We start from the raw sequence: 13,529 nt of genomic DNA on the forward strand, positions 1-13,529 counted from the left end.
AGTCTCACTCACAAGGGGAAGACAGAGATCTCTTTTGATTCGATGGAGTGATGAAAGGGGGGAAAGGCCCTTGAAGTACAGGATGCTAAAAATCCTCAAAGCTGTCAATATCACTTATCCTTCAAAATAAAACATAGCTCTAACATGTTTCCCAAAAAGCTTTTGTTGGAAATAATACCATTATTGTGGAGGGTTTTGGCTCAGCAGGCAACACAATCAAAAATGTTTACTTTATCTGCCTCTGTAGAGTCTTAAGTGGACTTGAAAGCTATGGTAAACCTACAAATTAGTTTTTCTTTCCTTGCCAAACAGTGCTAATGGCAGAAATTTTACCCACTTGCAGGGGACATATTCATTTATCCTAATCTGGTTGCTGTTAACACCAGTGCCAGGACCCAGCCACAGACTCTCTGTACTAGTCTGTACTTGTACAAACTCCACCAGGCATGGTGTTACTGAGGCTGTTACACTGCACAAAGAACCTGCCTGCTGCAATTCTCAGCACAGGAAGGTTTCTTGTTCACTTTTCTTAACAAAATATGTTTTGCCACATTTTACCCTGATAAAAGTCTTGTTAAAGGATAAAACCTCCCGTGATTCACAACAGGACTTAAAACTAGGAACCACTCATGGTGACACATGAGTTGCAAGCAAGCAGATAGCTAGGAAGTTCAGAGTGCTTATACACAGATAGAGAGAGATTGTTTTTTGATAAAATCTCTAAGTCCTATTAGAATACTTCTCATTACTATGGTCTTCAGAAAAAAAGAAATGTAACAATTATAGGATTGTTATATTTGTGACTGGAAAAAAAGTTCATAAATCAACAGAGTTAAAGCAAAATCATTCACCACTTGTACTACATACTGCAATATATATGGCACCAAAAGACAACCAGGTGCATAATTTAAAAACTACATTATAGTCTTCAAAGCAGAAGGCACTTTTGTCCACAATGACTTGCATTAGAAAATCGACATGCTTCCTGATCAAAACTCCAATCTATTCTCATAGCTGTATCTGAATAATTTTATAGCTTTTCTTTGACATTTGGGTAGGGAAAGGAAAACAGCTTCTGTCCCAAGACATAGTTTTACCTGTTAAGAATGACTACAGAGGACAAGAAAATGAAACAAACAAACAAAAAGCCATTTAAAATTTTTCCTCAGTTGTTGACATCACACTGACAATCCAAGCTTTGGAATCCCTACAGCTTGTCCGAAGAATTAATGGCCATCCAGAATTGTTCTAGGTTCTCTGTCTTCTCCCTCTCAACTCTGATCTTTCAAAAGAGCTTTCAGGGCACATTCCAGAATGTTACTGTCCTATGGAACAAATCCTACATTCAATTTCAAAAGGTTTGTACCATTTATTTGCATCAGCCTAGTTTTCCCATAAAGGCACTACAAAAAGTTCAAACAGTTCAGTATCAGATGGAAGATCCTGCCTTACTGAGAATGAAGAGTTACAAACAAAACTAAAGATAAAAGCAGCAGCACAGAATAGAATTTCAGCTACTGCAATTCAGCTCCTACATTTTATCCTGTATGTTTTTTCACTCCCATTGTATGGTGCTCTAGTGCCAGCATTATTAAAGCTACCCACTTGGCACCAATCACAGATTTAGACACAGGTCTGGTCCTCCACTGAAGCACTTATTGCTTAATTAATGACAATTTGTATTATCTGAATTAAACAGAAAAAGATGTCACCACACTGCCCTACTAAGGTCCTACAGGCTATTGCAAGAGGATGCTTCATAAAGAGCACACAAAGCAAATAAAGATTTACATTTTTTTTGCATTAAAAATGAAAACAGAAATATAAATACAGAGCTGTAATCAAATCTGGGGTTGATTTTTAAAAAAAAGCATCAGCCCAGTAAAACTCACAGAACTACAATGCACGACACAAGACAGGGATGATACCACAGACACCACAGACATGGAACAGCATGTGTTGGTGTTAAAACTTACAGGCACGTAAACTGGTGGAGCAATCATTAACAGAGACAGAAGAAAGTGGGAAGGCTCTCTCAAGGGTGTCCATGTTACTATGTACACTGCCTGACATGCAAGAGCAGTCACGCTCAGAGCGTCCGCAATCAAAACAACATGCCAGTCTCATTCTCTTGTAGATGGACATCTTGGCTATAACCATGTGTTGGATGGGAGGAGAGGAAGAGCAGCAGGTTAATGGCAAGGTTATATATATAACAAGGCAGCTGGAAGGTAATTTAAGGGATTTAATACAGGCCTTAGTTAATGTTAACAGTCTTGACCCAGGAAAAAAAAATGCAATGAGATTATTGATAACACTTTGGCTGTACATTAAAAGTAGGGCAAAAGATTAATAGCTCTTTAGTTCTGTTCAGTCTTAGAGGGTGACCGCAGTCATGGGGAAAAATTACTGTTCACAGTCAAGTGTTTGGATCAAAATAGAACACAGTAAAAGCACAGAATACTGAGAATATGCTTTTCCCTTGGCACAATTAATACCATTGGGTTAAAATGAAAACAAAAATTGCTAGTCCAGGAGATATTTTTGGCCTATCTTGTTAACTGTAGAAATCAGAGATTTCTTTATATATAAATATATATATGTATGTATACACACACAGAAACACACACACATATATTCTTACATACACACGCTCATACACACATTATACATACGCACACATATATATACATATATATAAATACATTTAGTCTTATAATATCTTATATTATATTATAATAATTTCTCTGTATTAAACTGTGCCAAGGAACTCCTTTACTGCAATTAATCACACATTATTAAAGAGTTACAGAATATTAATAAGATTTTCCAAAAGATTAATTTTGCTTACATTGTATCTTCAGGAATTCAAATTAACTCTTGACAGAATACCAAAATTTGCCCATATAAGAGACAAAACTAAAAATGGTAAATATGCTCGACATTAAGATCAGTTCACAAATAAGGCATCACCAAAAGCACACAGAGCATTGATCCACTGAAACATGCTGAACCAATCATTAGCATGGTTTCTGCTCTGGATTCAGAAGTCAATCAAGAACAAAATAACTGAATGTAGAATAAGGTGTTAGCTCCAAAACAAGTGCCAGGTTAGATAGAACATCTTTATCTTTTAGTCAACTGAATGTCCTTGTTATGTTATTTCTAGAAATACAGAGTATCCTATTTTATAAAAGCATGTATAATTACCATTCTGGATTTTTTTATGTCATCCGAATCAGATATGTTTGCATCTCAAGAAATCCAAAGGCCATTTAGATTGTTTCACATGTTTCACTGAACCAACTTTTGGTAATGGTTTAGATTGAACTGACTCAATTATACTAAAAACAAAACAACATTGACAGGCAAAAACAAAACCTTAAAAGCAAATGCAGAAAAAAGGTAATGTTTCTCTGGCCTGTACCTTCAGTTTAGGATGTCTTTTTTGCATTATGGTAATGACATTAAATTTAAAAGAATTTTTTTTTCCAGTTTCTTAATCCCACAGTCACCAGGAAAGAGGGATTGAAATCACTCAAATGGGTCAAGTCCTGTTCTAAGGCCTTGATGGCTTGCCATACAGTATACTTGTCAAGCAAGGGTAACATTATGATTGTGGAAAACAGGCATTGAGGGAGATGAATGAGTGATCTCTTCAGCAGCGACTCCATTCCTCTAAAACTTTGCTCACATGACTAATGCCATGTTCTCTTAGCGTCCTAGTAGAGTTATCTTACAGCTGTTCAGAAATTCATCATGCAGCATCAGGCTTGTTCATTGCATAGTACATCATTCCTCAGAGCTTGGCTTTTAGTGAGAAGGTTTCCACTGCAGCTTTTGATGCATACACATTCAAACTACACAGAAAATTCAAAACAGCATTTTCCCATGTTTTCCCTCTGTCTAACTCTTCCCAACACATTCTTCAAAGTTGAAAAGTTGGACAGCAAAAGAAAAGTGATATAAGATACCAAAAGTGTGACAGTCTTTCCAGTATGCCTACTTTCTTATTTTTTAAGGAAATGAAAGAAAAATAAAGGGCATTTGTGAGACACACTAACAGTAGGTGAGGAAAAAAACCAGGCCCATTTTGCTGTAATTATAGCTGTTTTGAAGGACTTTTTCTAATCAAACACTGTAGCAAAACACACTGCTCAGAAATTCTCAACTGCTATGTTGTTGGTTAGTAACAGTCCCTGGTTTTCATTTACTTCTGGCCATATCTTGTCAGCAGTCAATAATACGATAGGACACATTTATGAAAATTAAAATGAAATAATCCTTAGGGGCAAAGAAGCCTGGGAAGGAAAACTTTTTGTATCATTTTCATCAGACTTAAACCAATAAAGTTGGAAATTTAAGGCCTTCTCTTCAATAGGGGAAGGACACGATGGCGTTTCTCAAAAGCAATGCCCTTCAGGGACTGTTTTTAACTATTACTGTCAGTTCTTCTGGAGATCATGCATCATTTGAATATTTCACATCATTAACATGCAGGAAACAGGCTTGGACCTGGAAATATAAGTAGCAGAAAGGACTTGCCATAAGGGTTTTAACCAGTATATAAGCAACTGCATATCAGAGCAATAACTTTTGGAAAGAAAACATGCTGTTACTCTTCATTCCTTTTATACAGTCAGTTACACTCACACCAAATACAATACTTATTTTAAATAAAACAAAACACACATTTTTAGTAGGGATGACTAATGACAAGGTCAAAGACAAGACAGAAATGATTTTAAATGGTTCAGCCACACATATACATTTCTATAAAACTTCCATAAACATTAACAGAAAATGGGAATCATCAAAGAGACAGGGGGACCTTAAGAACAGCCTCTGGGTGTGTGTTAAATTTATTTGACACCTGTAGTACCTGCCTAAGAATCAACTGATTTCTATTCCTAGATGTGTTATAAATGTTGAATAGAATTGTAATTCGATACTGGTGAAAACAAAAGTTGGGGCATAAAGGAAACTACTTCCCTATTTTCAGTTGTATAATAAATAGCAAAAAAAACCAAAAAACAAAAAAACCCGAACAGATCCTTCTACTTAATATGATGACAATCACACAACATTTGTAAAACTAATCAGTACAAGTATCAGGGGAAGTTTTTATGGACATTAAGTTAAGACTGCTTAAATAATTTAAAAAGCAAGGCACATATGAACTACTCATTAAGAGCAAAAGGAGAGCAAAGTTTCTTTCAATTATTTATAAAGTAAATATATAATTCTAGAAAATTTTGGATGCAATTTTTCACAGAAGGCAGTAGCCTTCCATTCTATAAAAGAAGGAATATTTCCCCAGATGTCTAACCTTCTCACCATACCTTACTTTCTGAACTCAAAAAGTACAGTTAAAATGTGTAGATTGTCTGGATCTGAAGTGTTACTTAGAGTTCACTAACAGTAATGGGAAATATTTCCAGCTGCAAAAATAAGCAAAGGAAACTGCAGATTATTCTCTACCTAAAATGTCAAGGAACAGCTCCTTTTTTTTTTTTTTTTTCCTTTTTCTTTTCTTTTTTTTTTTTTCCTTTAAAGAAAGCAGAACAAAGTATTCCTTCTTTTTTGCTGATTTTTTGTAACCATAGGCTGTACCCATCCTGGTGCTGCTCCCGTCACTGCGGCGCTTTCCCTGCGCTCAGCGCAGCCAGAGTGGAGCTCCGAGGACATCTAGTGGATCTCCCTCAGCTAGCAGCTGCTTAGGAGCAGGAGCGGGAGGCTTCCTGACCACAGAATGGTGTAAAAAGGTCCCAAAACACTTCAGAATTGAAATGCACAGTGTTATTTCAATTCATCGAGTTCCCATGATCCAAACTATGAGTGGAAAATCCTCAGCATTGAAGGGCGAGCAGAGCGGTGCGATCGCCTGCCAGCAATGCTGGTTAGCACCATGGGACTGAAACACAGACAGGACTGCCCCCAGCACAGTTTCAGTTTCCTGAAAAATACAGCAGCATACCTTTAACTGGTGGTGAGAATTTATTAACCTTAACTCAACAGGCAAATCTATCCCTCCGTTATTAAATTTTTACAAGAAGACTTTAAGACTAGCGACTGAGATTGTTCACTCTTGCAATTTTTGCCATCAAAGACAACTTGTTAGCTCCAATTCACATGGTGCTGCTCTATGACAGAACTTTAAAAACAGCAGGGGATTTGAGTGGACATCTTGCCCTATTTTAATAGATATAAGAGTGACTCACAGGTTTTGATGTAATGGCACATTTATAGACCAATTCATTTTAATTTTCAAATCTGATCATGACTTTTCCTTCATTACCTTACAGAAGACTCTCAGCCAGTGTACTCTCAAAGCAAACTGCATTTCTAAACAAGCTATTGGGAAAATGGAAAAAAAAAGCAAAACTACATGAGCTTTTCTTTTGTAGTTCTTTCATAGCATGAAGAACTCCTTTACTTATTTATTACCATTTAAACAAATTTCTTTAGTTCAGAAAGGTTTCAACATAAGAACATATTTTAAATAAACACATTGCTTCAGATAAATACAGATTACTTCCAGTATTTTGCCTCAAAGTCAAGAGGACTTGCCATTTCATCCACAGAAATTTATTTATTTATTGTTTTACTGTTTGTTTTACTGTTGATTCTTATCATTCTGATCTGTTTCACAATATGCTTTTTCCTGCTGCTTCATCTTTCTGCCATGTCATTCTATTAGTTAAAAATACATGTTTGGAGAAATTTCTGATTTCTCCTTGAATATTTTCTTCCACAACAAGATATCAATCCCTTAGCGTAGTTTGCAGGCACCACAATAAAATAAATAGTAAATAATGATAATCATAATGCTGGCCACTATAATTTCAAGAAGGCCACAATTTCATCAAGAGCACAAATTATTCTTTGATTCTTTGCATGATCCTACAGAGTGTAGAGCTGAGAGGGGAAAAATATCTCCATTCTGATTAAGACCTGAAGCGTTTTCACACAATAAATTTAGAATATCTGGTAAAAGGTTCAAGTTCCATGGCCTCCTTTACTTAGAATAGCTGCAGTGAAGTTACAGCCTCAGTCTGGCACTGCAGCCATGAGATACTCGATCCCCCTTGCTCTTTGAAAGAACAAGCCCATATAATCCCAACACTGCCCTATGACCAGTACATTCCTCTGCAGCACTTGTATTTCTAAGCAGCAAATTCTTTCCATGTCCCAAATGCTGTATTTACCATAAGTGTACACACAAAGTGGCTGATGAGAGCCTTCATACATTCTGTAGGCTTTTAAGTGGTTTGACTTGGATTGACATGAAGTGGTCCATAAAGTTCATATTCTATATATAATACTGTAAGATTTTACAGCTATGGTCCTGAAAAGTCAGTATGTGTCTACTTATGTAAGTAATGTCAAAGCCAGCAAGCTCAGAAAAATAATCACTGCAGCTTGTTTCTTGTTGAAGATATCTCTGGGTTTATACATTAAAAACCACACTTCTAATTCATTGTCTGGCTTTCCCCTGTAAGTTTTTTTTTCTGTCACTGGGACGAAAAAAGTTAGATAAGGACAGTAAAAGACTGCTGTGCTACTCTTTGTGTCAGCTGTGCAATGGAATGGACAAAGCACCGAAAAACTAAACAGGGACCTGACAATTCAATAGTATTTAACCAGGCAAAGAGGACTATAGAGCAATAACCCCAGCCTAACCAATATCCCTAAAAATTCATGAGCGATCTCTAGAATAATTTAAAGGAAATACTATTGCCAAGATCTCATTTTCATTTAGGGTCAAAAAATACGCTTGTGGAGAAAAGGGGCAAATAGGTGGAAGAAGGGGAAACTGCTGTATTTTCTTCAATGTCACCCTAACCTCCATTGGTGTAAACGATGAGAAACTTGTGGGTATGACGGCACTGCTACATGCAACATAAATAAAGAAAAGAACCAAAATACTGAACAAAAATACTCTCTGCTAGAGAAAGACAGGTTGGACCGTACTATGGGCTACAGGGAACCCATTTTTACTCACAATAGATCACTATCAGTGTGCAGTTAAAATATAGTAGGGGCCGTGTTCCAAGGCAGCAAGAGGAAAAATAAATCAAAAGTTTGTCAATTGTCATCGATTACAAGAAATTCCTTCAAACACATCCATGTACACATGATTTGTTCCCTCTGGGGTTCAACCCCCACCGTTCACAGCAAGCACTGTCACTGGAAAAAATATATAGAGAATTAGACCATAGTTGTTGCACAAAATTAAAGAAACAGGAGGAATAGGTCATCCAGTTTAGAGATTTCATCCCAACGTGGTTGCTTTTTATATAAATATATACATATATTTGGCCTCTTGCTGCAAAAACTACAGTTAAATGAAACAGGAAAGAGATTGAAAACATAAAAAAAATTAGCAGTCTGCAAATAAAATTTCCACACAAGTATTTCTTCGGACAATATGCCATCACCATTTGTGTGTTATTTAGGGAGTGGGATGGGTAAGGAGAAAGGGATGGCAAAGAAACTGCAAAAGAAAATCAGGATTACATGAATTATCCCCTTTGCCTTGTAGAAATGTACTGATCTGCCCTGAATTATTGATATTAGGCCTAACAAATTTGGAGAAATAGGTCAGACTCACATTTAGACCCCAACAATATCCCAAGCTAATGTTCAGAAAGTATCTCAATTGAAGTGCAACCTCAGATGCATTATTACAGAATGTGGGTTTTAAGCATCATAGGAAGCTGTATTAATTAGAGCCACCATAATTAAATTTTCCATGTAAAGATATTCTTTCACACTTAATTCACCTGAACGTGTCAGTATTTTTACATACAACCTTTCCTTTTATCTCACATATTTTCCACATTCAGCTGCCTCTAATTACTATGTCACTTGCTCATTAAAGCATGTATTTGTCACATAGATGTGTGTTTATGCAGCATCAAAAATCAAATTGGCATAGTGACGTATTACATGCTGACAGAGCAGTTGAGTTTCCTAACGTAACAGGGAAAATCCTTCTCAATTTGTGTTTTGTTTTGGTTAGAATTGCATTTTTAAGACCAAATATTTGCATCATTTACAGATGGATAACATATCTAAGCTTTTTCAAAAGCGATTAGTGATTTGGAAGCTAAAACATTTTACATGACTAACAGACTGCACTAAAGACTTACCTTACAAACAAACCCAACCCCAAAACCCAGGTCCCGTAATAGGAATTTCAAAATTGTCAACAAAATTTGAGAAACAAAAATCACTAATTACTAAGGAAATTTGTCATTTCATTTTTTTCTGCTGACTGGTAGCTCTTTAAAAGCAAAGTAGTCGTGTTATTTCTAAGACTTGTGAGCATGCTCCTCACTGAAAGCTGTTCTCAGCTCTACTACAGGCTGCCTGCTATCATGGTATCTGTGACCCCTGGTGTGTCTAAGAAACAAGAGGAGAGAGGGCAGATTGAGGAGAAGGGAGATGATGAAAGCGAGAGTTAAGGTTTTATTCTCACTGACCATTGTTTTTCACCTGTCTCAGAGGATTCCCTCCTTAGTGTTCAGTGCTTACTGCACCAGCTCTAACAGCCATCTCCTTCTTCTGTCTCACTAACTCCATCATTTTGTTTGCTCATCTGCCCGACACCCTTTCATTTATTGGAGTGATATGTGTGACCATGCCATTTGTAACCCTTCCGACTGCTACTTACAGAAGCTGCTACTCTTGCCTCTCCATGGCCTTTCTGCTGGTCATATCCATTGTGTTGGCTGGGTCATAATACTGAGAGTTACCTTAATTCTCATTGATGTATAATAAAGGGCTCCTTAACCTTTATAATGTGAGTTTCTGATTCCTATCTTGTAAAAGATGATGATGAAAAGTGTAGTTCTCACATTAAAATTAGACATCTTTTGGATTTATTCTTTTTTTAAGCAGGACATGTTTAAAAAGCATACACCGTGTGAAGAAGGAGTAGAGAAGAAAATAAAAATAGTTTTTGTTGTGGGTTTGTTTTTTTTTCTGACAGAACCAGATAAAATTAAGCAGGTAACATATTTCTCTTCAAGTGTTGAGTAATTTAGAAAAAAGATTTCGTTTGAGAGTTACAGGCACCCTGAGGCATCTGCAACTGGCTTCACCAGAACTTACTCAGCAGACTCATTGGCTTTGGCAGCAGTTCAAAGGTCACATTCTCACATGGATAAACTGTTCTTGAACAATTTTTTTCCAATATGTTAGGCAAGGCATACATTCCTTCCACATCAGGCATGCTTTCCATGTGCTTTGCTCTCCTTGTGGCTACTGGGAAGATAAATACCATTTCCTGTCAGTTCCAGCTGCTTTTTCCCTATCACACTATTGTTCCACACTCTTGGTGTTTTGGAGTTTTTAAAAAAAATCTCCAGTGATAATTTTTTTTCTTTTCAAAATGATCTTCAAGAGTTCATCCATTTCAGGTACTCCAAAAGGCAGAGAATGTTCAGCTTAGGCTTTCTGTCATCCTCTATAATAGTGCACTGATAATGCAGACTCAAGCTATAAATAAGAGAGCTTTTTCCCTTTTAAAAGTTAAATAGGCATGATCATATTCTTCTGAGGTCTTTCAATTACCTAATCAGTACTTTTGAACTGAATGATCTTTTTCATGGCAGAATACCATGGAATGCACATAAATATATATAAATTCAATGAGAATTTGATTCCTAAATAATTTTGTGATCGGTATTACAAATGTGCATGGGTCAAACACATCTTTGGTTGAGGTGTGGTTGTGATGGCTCCTGAAAAAGGTCCTTTCAATGTATATGGGTAAAATGCTGATTGCTACATAGTTATAGAAATTCAGATGCAAAGTCTAATCTCCATTCAGAAACTTAATTATTTCTTCATGACAAACTGTCCAAACAGTTTAAGAACTTAACTAAACCTAATATTAGAATTACAGCTAAAAGGATATATATAAGAGGCACTAATTTTTGATTTCTTCCAGACAAACCTTTCCTCCACTAAAACTGTTAATTTATTTCAACAAAAATTTATTTCAATACCTGTATGATAAAATATAATTCCCTAGTTTCTTCTTTTGCAGAATCAGGTTCACCAAGACAGACAGAAGTTCTTTACTTTACAGAAAACTGTTGAAATTACTGAATTTCTGCATGTTCTGAATGAGAAAAAAACTTCACTGTTGGCTAATTCTTAACTCAGAAACCTCCACTGCTATATATAGCTTTACTTAATTCTTCAGTTTTTGTTAGCTTTGACTTTAACTTACTTTTTAATGAAGACATAGGTGTGAGTTGTGTGGAATGTAATAAAAGCATATGGCCTTCAGAAACCCAAATAGCACTTACTGTGTTGCCGTGCATTTATTTCTTAGCTTTTCTGCACCACTGTGTAAAACGTGTAAATGCATGTACAGGTATTCTTCAGGGCTGAACAGTTCATGAAAAGGAGAAGAAGGGAGGGATAAAAATATTACTTACGCCGTTTGCAGCCACATTTTTTTATCCTTTTGGGATCCGTGATATCATCATGACAGGCCTTGCAGTAAAAATATGCCCTGGAGAGACAGAATGGAAAAACTGACACATTTCTTAATCCATACCAATGAAATTAGTCCCATATTTCCTCTTGTTGCAGTGACCAATTAACGAAACGCATCAGTGCTAAATTCCTTTAATCTCTGAAAATGTTTGGACATCTACAGTAGGAAATACTTGCTGCAAGACCATTAATTTCAAACGTAAGGCTCCAAATTAGTATTTCTTTTAATATACTTTTATTTGAAGATAGGAAGAATGTATGATAATTATGCCACAATGTATTAGTTCATTTGATTTTCATCTTAGAAAAAAGAGCACCCAATGAACTTTCTCACAAAAAAAGAATTTTTTTGTTCTTATCAGCTCTACCAAGGAGATTTTTTTAAAGACTGTCTAGCACCCTGTGCCAATTTTTCAGGTTGTACTTTTGATCATTACTGTGTGACCGACATTGTATGTTGATCTTTAATAAGGGTAGAAATGATGAGCCTGGGAACACCTCTGTGCCTGGAAAGACCATGGATCACATCCTCCCAGAAGCTGTGCTGGGGCACATGAGGATGGGGAGGTCATTCAAGACAGCCAGCAGGGCTTCTCCAAGGGAAAATCCTGCCTGAGCAACCAGTGGCTTTCTATGACGGAGTGACTAAAGCAGTACAAAGGGAAGCACTACAGATGTCATTTATCCAGACTTCTGTAAAGCCTTTGACATGGTCTCCCACAACATCCTTCTCTCCAAATTGGAGTGATGGATTCCATAGGTGGATTAGGAACTGGCTGGATGGTCACATCCAGAGGGTAGTGGTCAATGGCTCAGAGTCCCACCAGGCACTAATAACTAGTGGTGTCCTTCAGGGTTCTGTATTGTTACCAGTGTTATTTAATACCTTCATTAATGACACAAACAGAGATATCAAGTGCACCCTCAGCAAATTTTCAAATGACACCAAGCTGAGTGGTGGTGCTGCCACACCTGAAAGACAGGAGGTGCAGAGCAGGTGCTGGTGGATGAGAGGCTGAACATGAACCAGCAAAGTGCACTCACAGCCCAGAAAGCCAAACCTGTCCTGGGCTGAATCCAAAGCCCCGTGGGCAGCAGGACAAGGGAGGGGACTCTGTCCCCCTGCTCCACTCTGGTGAGACCCACATGGAACACAGCATCCAGCTCTGGGGTACAGCACAGGAAGGACAGGGACAGGGACCTGCTGGGGTGAGTCCAGAGGAGGCCCCCAGGATGGTTAGTGAGATGGAGCGCCTCTCCTGCAAGGAAGGGCTCAGAGAACTGGGATTGTTCAGCCTGGACGAGAGTAGGCTTCTGGGTCACCCAAGTGTGGCCTTTTCATACTTGAAGAGAACTTACAGGTAAGAGGGATGAGTATTTACAAGGGCACGTAGAAACAGGACAAGGGGGAATGAGTTTACACTGAAAGAGGGTATATTTAGATTAGATATTAGGAAAAAGATCTCGTCTATGAGGGTGGTGAGACACCGGAACAGGGTGCACAGGGAAGCTGTGGATACCCCATGCCAGGACAAGGAGAAATAAGGAAATGAAAAAGGATGAACTTTTCACTTGATATAGGATTTTCTAAAATTTCTGATTTAATAAATATGCATCAGACTGCCCACAGGAGAGCTCAATCATGACTGCCAAGTCTACTGCCATGTAAGGCTGCCATGACACATTTCATGAAGCTCACCCCGCTGGACTCTAGCAGGACAATTACAGTGTACCAGGATTCTTGCTGGCACAGCAAATGAAACATACTTTTTAACCTGATGAATTTTCCCTGCACTTGCCTATACTCAGGATAGGTCAGCTCCCTGCCTATCTTTATTACCCCCCCTTATTGAATATTTCTCAATACAATTTGGCAGTAAGAGACAAAGCCCCATGTTGCAACCAGCCATATATTTTGCTGACACTGAGATCATTAGATTGCTACAACAGCTGGGAGGCCACTGAAACAAAACAATCTACAATCCAAAATATGAAAAAAACCAAACCCAAAC

At 37.5% G+C, this 13,529-nt stretch overlaps 1 protein-coding gene across 11 annotated transcripts in view; it reads right to left on the bottom strand.

Annotated features, from left to right (window-relative positions):
• Positions 1–13,529, bottom strand: part of KCNMA1 (potassium calcium-activated channel subfamily M alpha 1) — a 423,839-nt gene that overhangs the window by 88,407 nt on the left and 321,903 nt on the right. For 5 of the 11 annotated variants that reach the window (XM_063405914.1, XM_063405912.1, XM_063405913.1 and 2 more), the window contains 2 exons: positions 11,457–11,533; positions 10,120–10,272 (listed from right to left, as the gene is read on the bottom strand). In XM_063405914.1, the coding sequence (XP_063261984.1) occupies positions 10,120–10,272; positions 11,457–11,533 (230 nt within the window). Of the gene's footprint in view, positions 1–1,976; positions 2,151–8,005; positions 8,015–10,119; positions 10,273–11,456; positions 11,534–13,529 lie in introns of all 11 variants that reach the window. The other 6 variants (XM_063405920.1, XM_063405919.1, XM_063405915.1 and 3 more) reach the window with 4 other exon arrangements.

Source organism: Prinia subflava, chromosome 9 (genome assembly GCF_021018805.1).
Source record: "Prinia subflava isolate CZ2003 ecotype Zambia chromosome 9, Cam_Psub_1.2, whole genome shotgun sequence".
NCBI classification, from domain to species: domain Eukaryota; kingdom Metazoa; phylum Chordata; class Aves; order Passeriformes; family Cisticolidae; genus Prinia; species Prinia subflava.